The sequence below is a fragment of the Aedes aegypti genome, chromosome 3 (assembly GCF_002204515.2).
Source record: "Aedes aegypti strain LVP_AGWG chromosome 3, AaegL5.0 Primary Assembly, whole genome shotgun sequence".
NCBI lineage: Eukaryota > Metazoa > Arthropoda > Insecta > Diptera > Culicidae > Aedes > Aedes aegypti.
The window spans coordinates 292,309,553-292,332,834 of NC_035109.1; the positions used below are offsets into that span (position 1 = coordinate 292,309,553).

At 36.7% G+C, this 23,282-nt stretch overlaps 1 protein-coding gene across 2 annotated transcripts in view; it reads left to right on the forward strand.

Moving 5' to 3' along the window:
- The first annotated feature begins 221 nt into the window (after window positions 1-221).
- The window catches only part of LOC23687867 (casein kinase II subunit beta), a 29,827-nt gene continuing 6,766 nt past the window's right edge, over window positions 222-23,282 (forward strand). The window contains exons 1-6 of one of the 2 annotated variants that reach the window (XM_021855926.1): window positions 222-464; window positions 863-938; window positions 14,105-14,207; window positions 15,521-15,712; window positions 15,777-15,966; window positions 16,081-16,162. In XM_021855926.1, the coding sequence (XP_021711618.1) occupies window positions 867-938; window positions 14,105-14,207; window positions 15,521-15,712; window positions 15,777-15,966; window positions 16,081-16,162 (639 nt within the window). In that variant the 5' untranslated portion in view covers window positions 222-464; window positions 863-866. The remainder of the gene's footprint in view (window positions 465-862; window positions 939-14,104; window positions 14,208-15,520; window positions 15,713-15,776; window positions 15,967-16,080; window positions 16,163-23,282) is intronic. The other variant, XM_021855927.1, reaches the window with a different exon arrangement.

Sequence of the window (23,282 nt, forward strand, 5' to 3'; positions counted from 1 at the left end):
AAGCAAGCAATCAGTGATTTGATTGCAACTCTTGCTCGATTATGGATCATAAACATTAAACAAAACTTCGCATTCTGATTGCACTCTCGATTCAAATCACCCGAAAATGAGTAAACACATGGAGATGTTGACTACGCTAAAAGTCGTCTCGTGCCATGGGCCTGGCTGGGAAGAAACGTCAAAAAGCTGTCTCGCTGAGACGTCGTCGGGTTTGCATTTTCAAACGACTTGACAAGCCAGCGCCATCATCGACGAGAGAGCGAAGAAGCAAAAGCAAGCATTCTCCCGGGCGCACTACACACCACACACATCTCGCATCTCGCCTACTTCGTTCGTTCGTTCAGCACTGGCAGTGGTGTTGTACCGTACAGTGTGAACCACGGTTCGAGTTTCGATTGATTTTTTTCGTATTTTTTATTTCTTCAAGATTTAATCATAAGCGTGGCTAGCCAGGGAATAAAAAGGTAAATTTCGGCGTGAAATCGGTGTCTGGCGGGGGCCAAAGTGGGTACCAGCTGAAAGTGGTCCGGCCGGGGTCCGGTTTGGGCGTGGAATCGGCACGAAACGGAACGGCCCGGGGCGGAAAATGCCGTTCCGAATTCTCGTCTCGAGTGACGAAGGAGGCGAGCGATTTGTCGGTCGTCATTTTCCATCATCAACCATTTTCAGCGAGGTCCGCTTTTGGTGGCTGACAAAAAAAAAAGTGAAAAAGAAGTTCCGTCTGCGAATTCGGATTGCTTTGGAAGTGGAAATTTCTGGCTTCCGGAATCGGTTCTCGTGCCGGGGGAACTTGTGCGCGGCCGGGTTTCGTATTAGTGTGACCGGATGATTAACGGGGCTGTTTATCTTTTTGCGTTTCCAGGAAAATGAGTAGCTCCGAGGAGGTTTCTTGGATTTCTTGGTTCTGCGGACTTCGTGGCAATGAATTCTTCTGTGAGGTGAGTAGACTTCCGAATCCCGAACGGGAAATTGTAGTTTTAGTGATCAGTCTGGCATCATTTTTGTGCTGATTAGTGAAATATGATAGCCAGACAAGTGCAATAATCATGGCTAATGGCCGGCAGAAACGTCGTAAATGGATCTCGGTGCCAGACAGGGGCTCTTAAGTGGGGAGACTCGTAAAGTGGAATGATTTTCAACTTTTTGTGCAATGTTACGGGTTATTTTACTGTACGTTTCTATTCCTAGTAGATGTTGGATGATCATTAACACAATTTTGTATTGATTTTAATAATTATTGGAAACCATTTGGCAACGCTTAGTTGTAAAGGGCTAATTAGTGCACGTTTGTTATATGTATTAGGCTGAGTCGGTCTCTTTTTGTGTATTGTCCAAGACGATAGTAAGGAAAAATGTTATCAATCATAAGTAGGTACATGAAGTAAAGATCTTCTAAGTATCGTTCAAAGGTTTAGTATGTATCTCCAGTAGAGGGACGTGATTCACTTTGGGAGGGTTTTGCTAAAGCTATTAGTTTAGCGTATAAAAGTGCATCTTAGGCAGTTCATAGTACATACTGTGTGGTACTGAATGAACATTGTCATAGATATTGTCTTCCAACCCTGTTATGATGGCTGATAATCAAAAGCATGTTGAAAGAACTCCGAGAATGTAGCATCGGAGCGGACATCAAATGATCTAGTAGGCATGGCACAACTTCGACGCCTCACTCCTATAGTAACGTCAGAATGGAATGAAAGGTTCTTCGTGGTGCTCCCGCTTGCCAACAACGATTCTAAACTGCACACATACAGCTTTCTATAACTCGAAATTGAAGGGAATATCGAGTTAGGGAGGTATAATGTTACAGAACACAAAACCGGTGTAACTGTGAGCTTGGTCCCCAAGCTAGCCATGAAAACCAATTTTTCCTATGGTTCTCTAACTCGATATCGAGATAGGAAATATCGACTGAGGGAGAGTTGACTGTAATGCCTTTTGCAAATAATCATGTAATATGACTTTTCGACGTGCCTCTTCGAAATTTTCAGAAGAACTTTCTCACTTTGAGGGGACAGAAAATAATTTGACAAAATCACATACCATCCAAACAAATTAAAACCTTTGTTTTAATACTTTTCAAAATTTACAGTCAACTCTCCCTTACTCGATAGTCAACTCTCCCTATCGCGATATCAAATTAGATAACCAATTTTTACTATAGGGTAGGTGTACCAGTTATGGACATAATGGTTCCCCATTTTGCCATACGTAAAAATTTTATTGTTTTAAAATTTTCAATCATTCTGTGTGTTTAAGTAGGGTGATATCAAATAAATCTTGATGCTAAAAGTTCAAAAGTATTCAAAATGTGAATGTTTTCGAAAATGCACATATGTCCAAATAGAGAACCACTATAATCATAACTGGTACACTTTCCCTAGTTGGTTTTCATGGCTACCGCGATGATCGCCAGGATCACAGTTCACTGGTATTGTGTTCTGTAACTCGATACATCCTTAACACGATAGTCCGAGCTGTCCTGGCCACGTCCTTGCGAATTCTGAGGAATGGCAAGGAATGGTTAATTGAACAGCTACTTAAGAAAGATGCACATCCTCTTATAGGAGTTACGGGAAATTTTGAAATTTTAATGGGACGGGAAAGGCCATAGGATACGCTTGGTAGACGTTCTGGCAAGTGTATGGATATTCCCAATAGATTGTGAAAAAAAACCACACCGAATTCTGCTTTCGAAACTCCTCAGCAAATCATGGTTTAATCCTGGGAGAGAGAAATCGATACGAAATTTCTGTACGTCAAAGTGAGCCGAGATTCTGCTGTCACGAACTGTCACAGTGAGCCGGGACCTTCAACAGGGTGTCTACTACTTGGAAAAACCTGGAAATATCAGAGAATTTTTTTCAACCAGGAAAAAAACTGGAATTTTCAGAGAATTTCGATTACATTCAGGGAAATTTTTTTGAGGCTGTAATTCATTGTAGAATACGTTTGCGTCAAAATCCAAAGCAACCAATATTTGCAAGAAAATTCTCAATCGAAAAAAAAAATTCGGCAGCGCCGCTATTAAAACATTATTTGAGCGGTTCATTAAGGATCCTTTCGAGTATGAAATTTTATCGACTTACCATAACATGATTGACGTTTTTAATATCTCTATATTTTATCAGTCATAGATTAACATGTCTTGGACCGGTAGCAGGTTCCTTTTTAGAGAATTGGTCTTTATTTTTATGCAAGTCTCTAGAAAGCATCTAATTTTGATAAAAGGTCTCTGAATTCTTTATTTTAATCAACATGGTCTCTACAGTCTCCTTTTTCCTTATCTTGCTTGTAGAAAATTATGATGCTAAATTTCTTCTCATATTTCTCAAGAACTGCTTCAGGAATTGTCCTAGTGGTTTCTCCAGGGATTTCATTTAAAATACCATCAGGAACTAAAACAGGGTTCTCTCCAAAAATTCTGCAAGAAATTCCTCTACCAATTCTTCCAACAATTTTTCAAATGATACTTTAAGGAATTTCTCCATATTTGCTTCAGGAAATCCTCGATCACTTCAATGTTACTACCTCCAGTAATTTTCTCATGATTTACTTTGAACAATTTTCCAATTATCCTAGGACTTCCTCAAGATATTTTCACTAACTTTTCAACCGAATTCTTCAGTCGTCACTCTAAGAAATCTTCTAATGTTTTCCACAGTTTTTTTTTTTCAAGAAAACCCGCAAAGGTTCATTTCGGGGATTTTTGTTTTGCAAGAAACCCGACAAGAATTTCTACGTCAATTCATCTACGGTTATTCCAACAAATTATTTAAGTGAATCTATTAAGAACATTTCCCGGTCGGTGTGGAAGTGCTCATAAGAACACTAAGCTGAGTAGCCGACTCTGTCCCAGTGAAGGCGTTAATGCCAAGAAGAAGCTCCCAAATTAAATGAACTTTTGAATATTTGTTGGGGATTTTTTAAGTAATTTATTGAAAAATGTTTGAAAAACCTTCAGTAATCCTTGGATAAAATGCTGGAGGGAAACTCAATAATGAAACACAGGTCAAATTTAAGGAATGATTTGAAATGTTCTTAATAGATTCACTTAAACAATTTTTTGGAATAACCGTAGATTAAATGACGTAGAAATTCTTGGTGGGGATTGCTCATCAAACCTTCCGGTCCGCCTCATAGTTACGTACTATTTGGTGCTGGGTGTAGTTCTTGTTTTTCCAGCTGTATTGAAAAGCATGAGCCATAGTCTTTGGCATAAAATCGGATCTATCTTTAGCAGAAAAGAACCGAAATGTCTATCGACGACCGGTGATTGCTAGCAGATATAGTGGAGAGCTTGTCTTGAAACGTTCATCGCTTCAAGCTAGTTGAAAAACTGAATACACTGATTGCCTGTCGATCAGAGCCGAACTAGGCATAGATCGTATGCATACATCTGAATCTACATGTCTCCGATGTATTACATCGTTCCAGGTGGGAGTTATCTGATATGTGAATATGGTACCATAACAGAATTTTCCATCTGAACGAAGTGATAAATCATAATATTCCGCAAACTGTATCACACATCTACAGAATGTATTGCGTGAAGTTAAGACACAGCAGAGTATTGGGTACATAGGACCAAGTCCCTGCCGGGTGGCGCGAAACTGATGAGCGATAGACAATAGAATCAACAACACTGCCATAAGGGATAGTAAGCATGTGACTATTGTCGAAACTATGATTAGGAGGCAAATCAACATCCCAAGATCAAATTTTTGTTACAACCCAATGTAGGTATTATTAAATTAGGCTGTAGAAAATGATAAATATCTGATCACTTAGGAACCTTGCAACAGGTAATAAATGCTCGTAGTCTGTTTTCTTCGAATACACATGCATAAATTGTTAAAATTGCCGAATCATACGCGGAATTTGAAATTAGGACTGAAATCATAATGATGATAGATTATCAACTTTCCTTTCGTCTTGCTATTTGTTACCGTTAGAATCACCAAACTGATTGGTTTCCCACTACTTACACCAATACAACAAAAATTGTGTCTAAATAAAACGTGTAGGCCAACAAAACATAATTGAGTAGGAGTTTACAAGTTACTTAGCACATGAAAAGCAGTTTAAATTAATCTATTACTAGATCAACACTAATGCTCACATTTTTATATTCTCATTTCATCATTATCCTCATTGCTCGAGCGGAGACGAACACCCTGGAGATGGAAAAAATCGACAGCGCTACGATAAGGAAACGTAACAGATGAGAAACTATCGATACATTTATCAATTATAAAACCCCGTTTTAATGTTAACACTTTGTTTCTGTTTTTTCTGTTTTTTTTCGTTTCAGCAATCAAATAACCGAACCAACTCTACTATCTTTTCATTTCTTCTTCGTTATACTTATAGTCCTTCTGGCACTGAACCGAGTGGTGCGCCTTCCGCTTTCTTACTGGTGCTGTTTTTCCTGTACATTTGGCATAGTGTCGGAGGTGGTGTACTGTATTTGCTATACAACGCGCTACTTTCGATATTGTGCTTGGCGTGTGGGGAAGCAGTACTAGTGGTGAAGCGGAGGGCGCCATTCGGTTTATTGCCAGAGGGACTATATCTATTTAATGTATCTGAAGCTTGTGGGACCGCTTTAATTCCGGCGCCTGCTTGTGGAAGATCCCGGTGTGCTAAACGGTATAGGACATGTTAACGGGGGAGGCTTGGTAGGTCCTCACCCAGCCCGTGTCTAGATGGGCGGATAATTGTCTGCCAGGGTGTGGATTGAGCAATTACAATTACAATTAAATGACGTAGAAATTCTTGTCGGGTTTCCTGAAAAACAAAAATCCTTTGAATGAATCTTTGCGGGTTTTCTTGAAAAAAAAAAAAAAAACTGTGGAAAACATTAGAAGATCTCTTAGAGTGGCGACTGAAGAATTCGGTTGAAAAGTTAGTGCAAAATATCTTGAGGAAGTCCTAGGATAGTCTGAAAAATTGTTCAAAGTAAACCATGAGAAAATTACTGGAGGTAGTAACATTGAAGTGATCGAGGATTTCCTGAAGCAAACATGGAGAAATTCCTTAAAGCATCATTTGAAAAATTGTTGGAAGAATTGGTAGAGGAATTGCTTGCAGTATTTATGGAGAGACCCTGTTTTAGTTCCTGATGGTATTTTAAATGAAATCCCTGGTGAAACCACTAGGACAATTCCTGAAGCAGTTCTTGAGAAATATGAGAAGAAATTTACCATCATAATAGACCATTTCCGTCAGATCTAATCCCCAGTTTTTGTATTTTTCTTCGAAATTTTTAATGAATATTAACGCTTTCAGATTTTGTTTATATGCACTCCTGATTTTCTTATATTTATTTGAAAACATGGATACTCACCACATTTCTTGCTGAAAGCGGTTGGGCGGAACAGTTTTAGTAACCCTAGAAAATTGTATTCACCTTTTCACCTCACCCTATCCAAGAATGTTTATTTACGTTTTGAAATGTCATGATTGTACACTGAGGCAAAAATACTTAGGTTTTCCATAAATCATGACTTACGAACCAGCCAAATTATGGTTTCATTGCACGGTTAAACCACAGACAAACAGACGTCACACTCTCATCATTGTCCATCGACCACCTTTTTAACGGTCGAATCAAAAATATAGTAGTTGGCCAATCGACCACCCGCAGCGCTCGCATCGGTTTTGTTCGCGTTGGACGTTTACACACTACCGCCATCTGTTGGCCTGTCGTCCAAACACACTAATTTTAGCATTGGGCGTACATGTCCTCGTGACTATGATTTTGATCGAGATTTGTTCTAAGTGTTACGTCTGCTTGTCTGTGGTTAAACATTTCGAAAATGGGATCATAAGTGAGAGCTTTGAATTCTTTAACAACAATTACTTGAAATAATTATCATAGCAATCGCTAGACGAACTACTCCGCTTTCGATGTTGGGTAAAACTTAATCGAAAGCAGATCACGTGTTATCAAAACATGTCAATTTTTGAGCTCGCCTGAAATAAAAGGCGAACAATGTTATCGATTGATTATTCGAAGTAAGATATTTGCATTGCGCTTATTACTGAATTTCATTGATTGGCTTATGAAATTTAATACTGAAATTCTTCACCAACATCATAGGGTAACGTATATAATTTGGACATGCATATAATTTGGGCAGGCTAGTCGATCTATGCTTATTTTCAATGAGATGGCGAGGAATACATGTACGGGAAATCATGTATTGCATTATTGATACACTATACTACTTATTAACAATGACCATGTTCACAACAATTACAAATTGGCTTCAAAAATATCAAAATTGTAAATTGTATCAACAGCACATCTGTGAAACCTCTTGTCATATGATTTCCTAAAACGGGAACCCAACAACTGCACAGCAATGAACTGATTGGAGTGCTTTGCCGAATGAAGAAGCGAACCGACGTGCTTTCGATATTCGTCAACACTCGGGTCCGGTGTTGGTGTCGAACGCAAGCACCGACACCCGTGGTTTGCTTGTTGCTTTGTGTGTTTATCCGCAGCACTACGCTGAGGCAAAAATACTTAGGTTTTCCATAAATCAAGACTTATGAACCAGCCAAATTATGGTTTCATTGCACGCTTAAAAATTTCGAAAATGGGATAGTAAGTTTCATAAGTGAGAGCTTTGAATTCTTTAATAACAATTACTTGAAATATTTATCATAGCAATCGCTAGAAGAACTACTCCGCTTTCGATGTTGGCTACAAGTTAATCGAAAACAGATCACATGTTATCAAAACATATCAATTTTTGCGCACGCCTGAAATAAAAGGCAAACAACATTATCGATTGGTAGTTCGATTTGAGTTATTATCATTGCGTTTATTACCGAATTTCATTGATTGACTTATGAAATTCATTACTGAAATTCTTCACCAAAATCATAAATAAAACTTACAAATTTCAATAATAATCGTTGTGGCGCCAAATCATAATTATTCCTTAAGAAACTATTAAGTTTTTTTGCCTCAGTGTACACCAGAGTGTTGAAATCGAAGCACGTGGTGTTATGGTAATCGATATACACGCCACCCGTGAAGAACGGTTCGGTGTTTTTGCCATGTCTGCTTCCTTCAAGTTATATCTTATAATACTACAGAAAGTCAAGGATATCCGGAAAACAGATTGATTTAAATATTTTCAACTTCCTACAAGTTATATCTTATAATTTTGATAACAAAGAATGTTCAAGTTGTTTAGAAGGTCAAGGTAATCCGAAAGGCAAACAGGTAATTTTGTCACTAGGTGGCGGTAGTGAACATGTTGAATGAAGAATTTTAAGCTAGTTCTGTATTGTGATCCTAATGAAATAGTAAATTCGAGTCTTCGACAAAGCTGTTCAGACAATTAAACGAGAAAACTTCTGCAGATCAACTGTGGACAAGAGCAAAGCAGGTAATTCATTGATTTACATGTGGTTCATGTGTTTCAAGCTTGATTCTCTTTATGTTCAAGTGATTCATACCTAATTCACTTCATATTCAAATGATTCAACATTGATTCACTTCATATTTAAGTGATTTAGGATTGATTCACATCACATTTCAGTGATTCATGTCGGATTTACTGTATATTCAAGTCCTTCAGATCTCATTCACTTGATATCCAAGTGATGCAGTTCTGAATAACCGCCGTGCGGGGTGACATTGGGCCTAGGGGGTAACTTTGATCGTTCTTTTCGTTGCATTCAATGGCTAGTACTAGTGATCCTTTATAGAGAGATAAGCGGAAGTAAAATGGAAAGATTTGGCAACAGACCAGCAGTGCTGATTTTGCTCGGCGTCGAGAATAATATTGTAACACGGACATGACTTCCTCATTGCAATAAAGTGTATTTTGTTTCGTTATAGATCTTTGAGCTACATATCAAAACTAATAAACAGCCGAAAAAATCAAAAACTAAAAATCGCATTGACAAAAATTTTAAAAAAGTAACACATTTCATTTCTTTGCTTCATGCAAAATTACTTTTACCGAAATAATTTCAAGCGGATTACATTACTCATTAAGAAAAGTTCAAAACAAACATAACGCATGTTCGTTTGGCTCACACTTTGACAGCTCTCGCTGCTCGATTGGCTCACACTTTGACAGAAATGTCAGCTTCCGCGAATCTCTCTTATAAAGGATTTCTAGCTAGTACGGGAGTCAAAAAACTAATCCATGACTATCTTGGCTTGTATTCTTGAAGCTTGCTACATTGTTTTCATTATTCTGGTTTTAGTTTGCTGTAAAAATCTTGGCCCAAACATATACTATGCCTAATGTCACCCCGCACGACGGTACTTCATATTCAAATAGTAATAGCTTCACGTAAAATTTAGGTCGTTTAGTTGATTTCCAGTTGATCAGGTATGATTCACTTCATGTTCAAGCAGTTTAGGGCTGATTAACTTCATTTTCAAGTGAATCATGCCTGATGCACTTTATATTCATGGTACGATTGACTGCATTTTCTAGAGATTCAGGGCTGATTTACTTCATATTTGAGGACATTATTGCTGATTCACTCCATCTGGCAGTAGGATGTGTTGAAAATTGATCTATCACGTTTTTATCGTCTCCGCAAATTATTAGAGTCGGCGGATGAAACGGCTGGTGCAGTTTTTGAAAAATTTGTCTATAATTCAAATAAGTCGGTTTATTCTGTACGCGTTCTGTTGGGCAGTGCTTCGTTGAAACACAAGTAGAAAAATTGTTTTTTCGTCGTCGAAGTAAGGTACCGTGGGGCAAGTGGGTAATGGATTTCGCATAGTTGGAATTCTTCAAAGCCTACAGACTTTAAACTAAAACAAATGAGGTCGTGTATATTTTTTAGCTTGACTCCCACCAAATATAAGCAGTATGCTAAAATTTATTTTTAAGTAAAATTGAAGAAAAAAGTACAGAAAAAGTTTTTGAAAAACGTCTCCTTACATTTCACTTGCCCCACAAGTGGGGTAAGTGAAAAGTTTATTGTTTTGAACAATAAATTAAAAATCTAATAGTTATATTCACGATTTCTATTACCTTTAACATTTGTCAAAGCGTCACAATGAATAATAACATAAGTAACATGTAAGCAAAGAAAATTTTATTCTTGTTACTTGAATTTTCTTCTGCTCAGTTATGTTTGTTGAAATTATTCGACAACATTATAACTGCAACATTTCCAATGTGAAGCTATTGCATTTCTGCTCTGTAGAAGCCGCTCGTTATTTGTTACGAAAATCAGGTAATAACTCTTCGGGAGAAATCGAACGGAATCCTTCAATAAAGTATTTAGAAACTTTTTTATGTGGATACACCTATACACCATTTTTATGTTTTGAACTAGCTTTACATAGACATTCCACGAGATTTCTGTGCGTTCTTTTATATTGGAACTTTTTAATGAACGTCTTTCTTTTTATCGGCTGTCCGAAGTAAACATATTAATATCGTAATATTTGGCAACCTTTTTTTAGATAAGTTCCATGATTTGGCCATGATAATAGCTTTTAACGCTTTGAGTATAGTGTTTCTTGAATTATCAGCACGTTCTGTTGTTCTATGATAATTGTGAACCTAGTATAATTATATCTACCTAAAAAGAAAATACAAATTCAATCTCTAATGAGAAACTTTTCACTTGCCCCACGTGAGTAGAAAATTGACGGTGTTTCAATTTAGTTATTTTTAGGTGTATGTCGAATTGATTCTAAAACTTTTTTTATTGCAGTTTAAAGCTGTCAGAAGGAACAACTTAGAAGTGGTATAGAAAATTATTTTCCGCAACTTTTTTCCGCTGAAAATATTAAAATAAGATTGCACACCGCCAACTTGTTACGGAGTGATAGTTGAGAGGTTAACAATCTTTCGCTCTATTATGCAATAATGGCTGAAAAATCTCAGCAATCTCTTGCCTAACGCAATGTTCTCAATGTCCTCAAAGGTTTACGCATGAGTTTAAAACGTTTATTCACATATTCAGTTGAATATACCAATTATTTTCACATACCCCATTTACCCACTTGCCCCGTGGTACCTTATTATATATTTTTGTTTTAGTTTGCACGCGTTCTGAGAGAAATCGAGTTCGGGTTTTCACGTCGCCGGAGTGATTTTTGTTTTTGTGAAATGAGCATACTGGTTTAAGTAGAGTTTCGGCTGGTGCAGTTTTAGAAAAAAAAGTGTCTATAGCAGAAATAAGTTCTGCATGCGTTCTGCTGGGCAGTGATTGTTAAAGCCCAAGCAGAAGGTGAAGATGCAACGAGGCCGTACCTCAGCTTTTCTGGAGTACGAGTCTGGAGGGCCGGACAGCGGATTGGGCTGGGGGCTTGATCGTTTGATCACTCGCTGGTGGTGACCAATCGATCAAGTTTTCAGCATAAGACGCTGTCCTGTCTAGATTTGTGCTCTTGAGGGTTTGAGTTTTGGCTTAATTTCATCTTCACCAGAAAAAAACGTTTTTGTTTTTGCGTTCTGAGTGCAATCGAGTTCAGGTTTTCGCGTTGCCGGAGTAATATTAATGATAAATGATCAATTTGGTGAGCTCGTTGCATGCTTCTATATTAAATGTACAATCTATTTTTAGCTCTATTTTTAACATGACATCAGTGGACATGGTACTTAAATGAATTGATTTAACAAAATATGAACAGTTTGTCTCTGTAAGTGTCGACATAGACTCTTGCACATGAACATTTAGAACCCTATACCCTTAATTTTAACAGATTTTTATCATTATAAAAAAATCTTTGAATCGTTCGATGCTAAGAGTGTTGTCTTTAGAGTACTGATAGTTGGGTGATTTTCTGAATTGAGGTTGCATGAATCGTATCACTTACCAAGGTGAATCCGGATCATGCCGCCATGATCCCTCCCCACTAATAAAATTACTTCCCATGACAACCATGGAGATGCAGAGGTGATCTCGTTCTCTAGTAACAATGGATGCCATACTAGGGACAAAGACAATGTAGGTTTATATGTAAATTACTATGGAGAAATTTTGATATGTGTTCCAAACACGCTAGTACTGTAATGTAAGTACAAACTTATAGTCCCATAGTAAAAAATCATTCTTCAAACCATAATAAAGAAGTTTGCTGAAGAGAGAAATTCAATTCGACGGATAGCAGAAGAGATATTCATGAGTCTGTTTGCTATTATTTGGGATCATAGCGCTGCAGACATGTACAAAAATCCCAAACAAAATTAGCTCAAATGGGGTTTGTTTCTTCAGCAACATCCTTGATTAAGGTTTGAAGAATGAGTTTTCAATATGATATGATAAGTTTCTACTTACATTCCAGTACCAGCGTGTTTGGAACATTTCTCAAAATATCTCCATAGTAATTTCTATATAAACCTACCAAGTCTTTGGGCCTCCTTTAAATCTCCACCTAGAAAGCTGAAAATTTCACAGAACACTATTTGTATGGTAGGGACGGTAAGGAGCATAAAGGAGATTGGATTTTCAAACATTTTTCAAATTTTAATCGCCCTAATGTCATACTAACATTCCCTCCCTTCCCCGATGACCGTGAGGACGTTGCCGTCGCCTTTATTGACTTTTAATGTTTGGAATTCTCGAAAGTTTACATTGAAGATGGAAAGCTACTCCCAAGCTACATCTCTTGGTAAGCAATAACACTTGTTCTGGCTACGATTATTATATTTGACGGATTACGTAACCAGCTTAGGAACCAGCAACTTGCAAAGGCAAATTGCATTTCTACACTGTTGTTCAATAAAGGCTTATCTGACTTCAATGCTCTTTTCTTTCGTTAATAATTTCTCCAAAATAAACACCTCTGCAATGTTTCTGTCTTACGATATTGAGATTCTTTATCGTACAACCAGGTCCGTCTCACTCGGGCTGAGATTGGGTACCACTTCTAGTATTGCATTTGGTCCCTCGGTAGTGCTAAAGGTACCCAAGTTTGACAGATCGCAGTACACTTTTCACGGCATTCTAGATTACCTTATGAGCCATAAAATTTTGGGCAATTACAAGGGACATGGGGGTCTTTAATTTGTCTTTGGTACAACACTGAGAACTGTTTCGATTTTAAAGTATAGTATAGCAGGATTGAGAAACCTAGTGATGTTGAAACATGGATAGTACGTATTGGGGATTTGTTTGAAATTGTTGTAGACTTTGTTAATCTTGGAACACTTCCGACATGTGACAATGATGTTTCTAATGTAGTTAAAATCATGTTGTTACTGAGAATACAGAATACGTTAATTTTACGGTAATGTTCTAAGAACAGTACTCGGTCAAAAATTTGACTTATACCTCTAGACTAGAGTAGTACCAGATGTATAAAGATGGTAAGATTAAAAAAAAAATACGGCGGACTTTAGTGGGCTATTCACTTTGTGTCGAAGTCGAAAAACAAGCTGTAAGTAAATAATATTTAGCAATGAAAGTTTTACATTTATCGAGCATAACATCAACAGTAAATTGAAATTTAGTTTTTAAAATTCATTCCATAGTTCTAAGCTTACTGGTATAACCTATATAAAAAAAATGTTAAGTCACTCTGGTAGGTTAAGGCAGTTGTAAATATTTACAACTATAACAACGATAACAATTATACATTGACTAAGTACAGTTTGGCCAAATTTTTGAGGGATTTTGTAGATTTTTTTGGGTGCTATTGCGTAACTTTAATATAGGATATGTTGCAATTTTTAGTCAAAAACTTCAAATCAAGATTCCTCCTGAGGATTTTTTTTAAAATAGGCTTAAAGGTGCAGAACGACCTCAGGAATCGAGCCCTGTACTCAGTTTTTATAGACAATTTTATTTTTATAATAACGGTCTGTCGGGGCACTGTGATTATACTATAAGGAATCGCTTGATGATCGCTATGAGTACCTATAATCGTTCAACGCGTTCATGGTTCCTATAATGTTACGACTACAGAACGTTACGTCGGAAATTGATTCAGCACCATTTCTGCGGAAGGTGCTCACTGTACCCATATTTGCCAGCTCTACATTCAATGCGGCCAGGGATTCCAACAAGCGGCACGTCTGGTTGCTTTAGCTCAGCGCATAATGCCGGATTGAACCAGGTTCGACAAGTATTCACATATTCTGTTGCATTACCCTTACAGGTGGACGAGGACTACATTCAGGATAAGTTCAATTTGACCGGACTGAATGAACAGGTACCGAACTACAGACAGGCCCTCGATATGATATTGGATCTGGAACCCGGTAAGTTTACCTCCGTTTTGTTACACATCATCATCCATCCTGGGTTGAATCACTTCTGAAGTTACACTTGTTCAACAAGTTTGTGCTACATTGTTCTAAAATCTGTCGAATGTCCGACCGCTATTATCTGACAATGCGGAATAATGTGACACAATTCTCAAGTAACTGTCCATTTAATCATTGGTTATTCAGTTCGTTAGATTCGAGTTTATGATTGATTATTCACTATAATACAGTCGCGTAGAAGTTTATTACCTAAAAGTAGTACCTAGAATTCTAATGAGTTGCTTTTGATAAACTCGTTAGAGTAAAGTGGGGCAAAAGTTCGAGTGGGGTAAGAGTTTCTTTTTAAGATTTCTAGCTCAATTCAAAACAAATCTTATAAATGTCATGGTGGTTCAATTGCTATTCAAGTATGAGACTTTCACTCCAAATATCATAAAAATCGATTGAGATTTGGAAAAGTTATGGCTATTTGTTGTTTTTCGACGTGAATATTGTAATTTTTGGTCAAACTTTCGTTGCATGGAACCAATTGAAAATAAAATCTTTTTCAATATTTTATATAAGGGCGTTTCTAGGCCTATGATAAGGTTGCTTTGAGGTGTATTAGTTTTTGCATAAATGCTTGAAAACAGTTTTTGGCCCATAGTGGGGCAAAAGTTCGAATCAGCGGGGCAAAAGTTCGACCCATGTATAAAATCACGGAAAAATTTGCAAATTGCCTAAAATCCTCATATTATCTTCAAATTTAGTTAAATTCGTCTGATCGTGTGAAAATTGTCACCAATATTTTACATTTCCACTTAGTTTTGCGAAAAACTGCTATTTTTGAGTATATTATAATTAACTCGGTTTTGGGCAATTTTTTGATATAAATTTAGTGTGTATTTTTCGTCAAACTTAAGTTTACGGCTGGTGTAAGGTATGCCTGTCATAAAAGGATCGATATTTTGTGTTTTAGCCAGCGAACTTTTGCCCCACACTTGATTCGAACTCTTGCCCCACCGGTGGGGCAAAAGTTCGAATAAGACAATCAATTTTGAAACTGTAATAACTAAAAATGAGTAAATATTTTGACCCAAGTTTGTTCAGCAAAATTATAGCCAATATGTTGAAGGTTCACTGTATGGTATTTGTTTTGTTTCAACTGCTATTGTTTTCCTGGAAACTTTGATTATACCACTAAGGTCGAACTTTTGCCCCACCTTACTCTAAGGCTTTTACCTCGAGTAACATTTATTTAAATGAAAACAAACGAAATGAATTGTAACCCATAAACTTGATTACCATTTCTGTAATAATTGTATCAGAGGATGAGATAGACGACAACCCGAACCAGTCCGATCTGATCGAGCAGGCGGCCGAGATGCTGTACGGTTTGATCCACGCTAGGTATATCCTTACCAATCGCGGCATAGCTCAAATGATAGAGAAATATCAAAGCGGCGACTTTGGCCACTGCCCGCGGGTGTATTGCGAGAGCCAACCGATGCTTCCATTAGGTATGTTCAGCCATAGAAGGTTATATCGGAGTTGTCATTAATCTCCAACATTTTGTCCCCAAAGGTCTATCCGATGTGCCCGGCGAGGCGATGGTGAAAAACTACTGTCCCAAGTGCATCGACGTCTACACACCAAAGTCCTCGAGACACCATCACACGGACGGTGCCTACTTCGGCACCGGATTCCCGCACATGCTGTTCATGGTACATCCAGAGTATCGCCCGAAACGTCCCGCCAACCAGTTCGTGCCGCGGTAAGTTCTCCTTGATCTCTGTAACGATTGTCGACCACTGTATTTGCTGAACATGGCGATGTTCAAAATGTCCGCCTAAATCTCTAACTGTCTCTTTCCCGTTCTCGATTTCAGTTTGTACGGCTTCAAAATCCATTCGTTAGCGTATCAAATTCAACTGCAGGCTGCTGCCAACTTTAAAGCACCGATGCGAGGGGTAATGAATGGCAATTGAGCCGTTTTTCTTCTATTATTGTACCATACCTTATACATTTGAGCGTTAAGTAGCTTGTTGTTTTTGGGGAAAACCGTACCGTTTTTTTTTGTTCGTTTCGCTTGTCTGTGGAGCAACGTTAAGATGCGAATACCAGTTACAAGGTATGGAAGCATACAGTTTGATAAGAGATTCTCTCAGTTATTTGGAGGAATCAGCAGTTGGAAACCTTTTGACTTGTGGCGGGGTGCATGCCCATCCTGAATCGGTCTTGGTTTGTCCACGGAGGGAATGGTTACCATCTCGAAACAGCATATCTACGTGGAAATAAAAGTACAATTCGGCTGAACAGCAAATTGGCAAGCATTTTTTTCTTTCATTGGTCATATGTACTGCAAAAAAATCTCCGGGAATTGGGTATACACTGGAAGGATTGCCTCAGGAAAATATAAGTTAAAATACATATAAAGCTTCTTTGACTCGTTTTGAAAGTTTAGGAACATTTTGCATCAGAATGTTGAGATTGTTTTACGAAGTAATACTGCTGATGAAAACATAACTGTCCCACTAGAGTTGCCCTGAAAGTAAGTTCGGATATTGCAGACTTGTCAGATTTTCGATATAAGATCTAACATGTCTGGAATTTCAAAACATGCACTTTAAAAAGTCAGTTTTGATACTTTATATCCTCATTCTCTGAGAATTTCAACTATGTCAGACAGGTGATTTTGAAAAGTTACGCGAGAAATCAGTCATGCGACTCAAAGGTAAAGCGAGTCTGTAGAAGATTAAAAAATCACGCGTAATGTGATATTTTAATGATCGCTAAACAGTTTCAACGGTTGAATTCTCCTATACGTTTTGACAGATTTATCTTCTGCCTAACACTAGGTATATAAAAATTGAAACAAAAACGCTTTTTTCATTATCTTCTGTGTGGAATAGATGTGCTTGGATAAATTGGTTAGTAGAAAGCAGAGACTTTTTTTTAAATATTCAGGAATTTGAAAAATGTAAATAAATCCGCAACGATCCATTTACGAACATTTGTAGGGTTGCGATTCCGACTCAATATCCAACGAATTGAGGATTCCATCACCCCTACCCGGTCAACCAGTCAGTGATTTTTGATAGCGATCGATATCTATTCGTATTGAATCGGTGGCGATCGCCATCGCAGGACAAAGATCTATAAAGGTAGGGACCTCACGAGACAACAACCCTTCATTTACCTATAAATCAGACGCTTTTGAACGAATTTGAATGAAACCCATAATTTCTACATACATTTAGACAACTTATTCGGCATACACTTTGACAAACTGCGGAAGCACTTCCCGCGAATGAAGATTTTACGTTTTGGAAGCATTTCATTTGAACTTAGTCATTAGTTCTCTGTTGTAATAAGATCATATCATACCCTTTTTTGAAGTTTGAACGTTTATATCTCTGAAACTGGACCATATAAAACCACCATTAGTTAGGATAATATGTTTATCCTCAGAGTATTTTTTTCAGCAATTTGACTAGGAATTCTTCAAGCCATCAATCCACAGATACTACGTGGAGTTTATATAGGGATCCTACTAAGATTCCTCCATGTATGTGATCTCTGAAACACTATCATGAAGTTTGATATTTCGCATGAATGGTTTCTACAGTAGTGAGGAACCCAATAACCAGTAAGCACGATAATGCGGCATTATAAGAGCGGCATATTAACAGCATTATTGCGAATATTGGGCAGTAATTTGATACCTTACAGCTTAATATACGCTTATAATGCTACTGTCATGCCAGAAAAGGCGAAATAGCGTGTCATTATAATCCAAAAATATATAGGGGAAGTGGTGGTAAAATGAACAGGGGTGGTAAAATGATCACCGTGCCTTTTTAGGAGAAAAAACAAATTTAAATTATTTTTTATTAGGCACGGATGATCTAGAGCATGAATCGGAGTGTTCGTGTCGATACGGAGGTCAATTGAAGAGGAAATATCAATGAAAACTAAAATTTTAGAAAACCACGTTTGAAAATTAGAACTGACGTAACTTTTTTTTCGGAGGTCTTGAGGTTTTTCAGTGAGGTGAATATCGTTATGATATGATGTCAAATCTGATATGTTTAGAATTCTTTTTGAATAGGTTACGATCAATTATGGCTATATTTTCGGAAATGCAATGACAGGGTGTCTACTACCTGGAAAAACCTGGAAAACCTGGAATTCTCAGGGAATTTTATTCAACCTGGAAAAAACCTGGAATTCTCAGGGAGTTTTGACCAAACTCAGGGAAATAATTTTGAAACAATAATTCAAGGTAGTATATTTCCACGATTAACTATTTCGAAACTATTTTTGCACACTTTAAAAAAATTTCGGCTGCGCCGCTTCAAATTCTACTTGTACGATTCAGTTCATTGATAAACTTGGAAATTTTCCGTGAAATGCTTTCAAATAATTCACCATATATTTATCATAAAGTACTAAAATCATCGATTATTCGTAGTTCCGGAAAAAAATGTCTGCTTGTTGCAGGTTATGAATCTGCATGATTAAAAATTTCAAAGGTAGCAGTAATATTACACAGCTTAACAAAGATAACACTTTTGCGTGTGTCAAAGATCAAATCATGTGCCTAGTAATTTTGGGGTTCGTGAATTTGAAGCTGATTTCGAAAATATTCCAGCACATTACAATTTTGAGCTACGGGTCCTCAAAGTTGTATAAAATACTTTTTTTTAATGTTGAAAGTTAAACTATGATTGGAATCAATACTCATCAGAATAGGATTATGTCGGATTCAATTTGGTTTGAATGCACGAATAAGTCTTAAATAAATCGATAAATATGCCGCCATCGTCACACAAAATTACTTGTTCCTATTAAAAGGCAAGATACCATACTTTTCTAATACAACAATAAATGCCTTTTGGGCTTTGAAAGTATTAAGAAATTTGTTCAAATGTATTCTCTAACACATTAACTTTGAATTAGTTTACTACCTAAGCCAATAAATCTTCATATATGCCGGTTTTTGCATGTAAGTTGACTGTAGTCGTTAAACAATGCATTTCAACACCCAATATCTCAAAAACTAGAACATATTTTTGAAAACGACCATGGTTTCAGTAACTCTAATTTAAGTGAATAGCAGTATTTTGATGCTTGAAACAAAGAAAATGTTCCGCATTATAATTGATTAATGTAGAAGATTGACGCATACACTAGTTAAATGAATACTTTTTAATGGAACTTCTGAATAGACCATTTTTTTCAGATCAGACTAGCTGTTTAGAGCCCCCTCTCAGAATGTTTTTAAGCACTCCTGTTTTTCGTAGAAATTCTAATGAAATACAAAAACAAAAAAACATTTTATTTCCTTTGCAGAGTTGGTAGCAGGTCTCTTTTAAGATACTTGTTGTCTATTTCAATGCAAGTCTTGAGAAAGTTTCTATTTTTGAAGGAAGTTCTCTAAAGTTTCTGTTTTGAACAAAATGGTCTCCAAAGTTATTATATTCATTATATTCCTTGTAGTTAATCCTGATGCAAAATTATACACAGTAACATTCAGAGACTATAATGCGACTATTCAACAGGCTCATCTAGATTTTTTTCACAGATCCCTTAAGGAAAAGCTTCAAGAAATATTTGAGTAATTCCAAGAGATTTGATTTGGTATACTTTCAAAGATGTTCTCTAGAATGTTTTATGGAGTTCTCTCTATCAATTATCCCAGAAATTCATCCAGCGACTTTTCGAAGGATGCTTAGAGGAATTTCTACAGATCGTGCTCCCGTAATTTCTTCATTTATTTCTTTGATTTATTTTTTCAAAAACTATTCCAAACTATGCACTAATTCTTCAATCGATTCCTCCAGAAAACCCAAGATTTATTCCATAGTTCTGAAGAAATTCACTTAGAAATTTTACCAAAGAACCCCACAAGAATTCCTACACTTTTTCATGTGAATTCCTTAAGAGTTTATCCATGGTTACTTCCAGGAACAGCACCAACAGTTTCTCGAGGGATTATTCGAGGAAACGTATTAGGAAGGAAGAATTTCCCAATAAACTCGATCGTCGATTCATCATAATGCTCCTATAGATTTTTTTCTAGAAGTTTCTTCAGCATTTCATCCAAACGTTTCCAATGAATTTCTCGAATAAAATACCCTTGAAATATTCTAAAGTTTATTTAAGGTTCCACACCACTCAACACCTCTTAACACCACTGCAAATTTTCCAGTAACTACTCCGATCATCCTACACAAACAAAGTAGAAATGTTAAAGATATCCAGAAAAACAATGTTGTAGGGAATTCTAAGAAAGACCCAGTGGTGCTTTCTGGAGAAGATACAGATTTTTTTTGATGTTCTAAGCGGGTATTTTTGAGGGTGCCCTAAAGGAAGCGATGGAAGAATCATTGCATAAAAGTCTGGAGGACTGAATACTTTGTTGGAGAATCTTTGGAGGAATTTCCAATGAAATCTCTGAGGCGTTTTCTGCGGTTTCCTTCGAAAAATGCATATTGTATTCTTAAAGTTGCTAAAATGAAATTGTAGGTGGAATTCCTTGGGAAATAATCACTAAAGAACTTTTTCTTTTTTTTTGTTCAAGTATTTTCAAGCCATTCAAGATCTACTGTTAGAAATGAATTCAAATTCATTCAAAATTCTATAATCAACAAGAGTTTTTCTTAAGCCTGGAATTATTTCTTAAGACCTGGAAAAAACCTGGAAATATCAGGGAATTTAATTTTAGTAAACGAGTAGACACCCTGAATGAACATTTTCAAAAATATTGGTTTTGCTTACGTTTCTAGCATGATGTTCATTTTACCACCAACAGCTGTTCATTTTACCCACATAGTGCAGGTAGTATTACATAGCCACTAGACTGGCCCAGCTCAGTATGGGAGAAAAATAAAGTTGTATAATTCCACGGGGCACCCCTCAGGATTATTCCTTTGGATAAGAGGAAGCCTTCCTGAGAATTTCAGCTCATTTGGTCGTTCCATGAGCTGGCGCATTTGAACTGAAGTTAATATTGTATTTCCAACTCAAACATATGGGAACTAGCACATCATCTACTGTTTGCTTCAGGAAAATTGTTGATCGCGTTCAATTGAACCCAGAATGTCAAAAACACTACTTGATACTATAGTGAATAATATTGTAGAAGGTTGTATTATGATTAAAATTGATAAAGTTGGTGTTTTAACTATCTGAAGTAGATTTGCAATAATGCTTAGTATTTCTTTAACATAGCTAAGCGCATCATAGCCACCTATGACGCTGGGCGAGCTGCTGCATGAGGTGCATGCATACATGTGATTGTACGGGAGTGCTGATCTAAGCCTATCTTTCAACAGCTGGAAGTTTGATGAAAATGAGCTTAAATCCAGATACGACCTTCTGCCACTTTGCTCCTTGAGGTATCAACTAGTGAATTAATCATTGTGAGTACAATTGAACGCTATTAACTAGTATACGGAACAAAACAGTGACATAGGGTGAATTTTCAATACATTTGAAACGAATATCCCATACAAACTTCAAACCGAATGCGCCAGCTGGAGGAGCAACCAACTGAGTTGAAATTTTGAGATAGCCTTTTTCTTACCCTAAGAAACATATCAAGGGGGTGCCCCGTTGAATTTTACAACTTTTTTGTTTAAGGACCAGTCTTATGTATACATACGGGCGTATTTCATGGATCTGATGATATTTGCTTGCATTAAATGAAATTATTGATTATCACTATTATACACATCCAATAAGCGAACTAACTACATAAGTCACATGTAAGCTCTTAAAAATTGATGATATGGCCATCATTTGAAGAAACCATTGTATGTATATATAGAGATAACCCCCCTGTCCAAATTTTATTCACATGATTGTGTCCAAAATGTATATTTGGTGTCCGAAATGTATAACAGACAGGTCGCTAAAAAACGTTATTTCAAAAGCTTTTTCTCCACAGAAACTCAAATTACAGTTAGACATTAAGCATATAAGTAACATTACGTAATAATATATCAGTATCGTATGCAGTAAATTGATCGCAGTTTCCAGACTTATCCTTAGCCTGTCCAAAATACATTATTTACCCTATTTCAGGATGAAGATCAAATACCTGGCTGTGTTTTCAGTAAAATTGCTACAGGGTGTCCGCAAATTATCCGTACAAACTTTGAAGGCATGGCTCTATGCAATTAAGCGGAATAATTTCAGTATTCTTGCATGGTATAATACATTGACCTATTATATCCTTTAGCAGTAAGTTTCACACATTTCCGATTTCAAATATCTGTGAAACCAAGACAAAAGTGTTGAAAGGTCTTAGAGAGAGCCGTTTTTCGAGCTTTTTGACGGAAGATAAAAGTCCATAGAACTCACAGGATTTGAACTGATTCATTTTATATCTCCAGCCTTTCTTGAAGCCAAGGAACTATAGATTATTTCAAACAGTAATAGAAAATTTGGAATAATCTTTTTCAGATTTTAGGGAGAAAACATCTCTAAAATGACTAGCGGCCCTCAGGAAAAACGTCTCCGAGAAATTCAAATTTGCCTATCTCAGAAAGAAGCAATTATTTCTAAATCATTTGAAATTCTATTTTGTGTCAACATATGGATGTATCAAAAAAGGTACACGGTCATTGATTTTTTATCGTTTTAAATGTGAGATCATCATTCTCATATTTTGTTGTTCGGATAATTTACGAACACCCTGTAGTAAGACCAAAAGTAATGATTAGCATACCTGATTAGTATGGAAAAATGACACTAGTTGGCATTTATCAGTATCAAATATTCAAAACTCATATGCCTATACACTGATAGGCAAAATAAAGTGCCCACCTCACCAGTTTTAGAATTTCTCTCATTGATTTGGTTCAAATTAAAGTTAACACACTTAAATCTTTTTTGATATTTTATTTTTGTTATTCTTTTAAAGTTGCACTTACGAAATTTTGCTAAAAAAAAAGAATTTTAGAAAAAGAAAATCAGTTTGTATTGAAAAAAAAAAAAAAAAAAAATAGTGACAAAATAAAGTGCCCAGGCCCACTTCCTTCTTGGCCTCAGAAAAGATGATTTAAGAAAAATAAAAAGCAA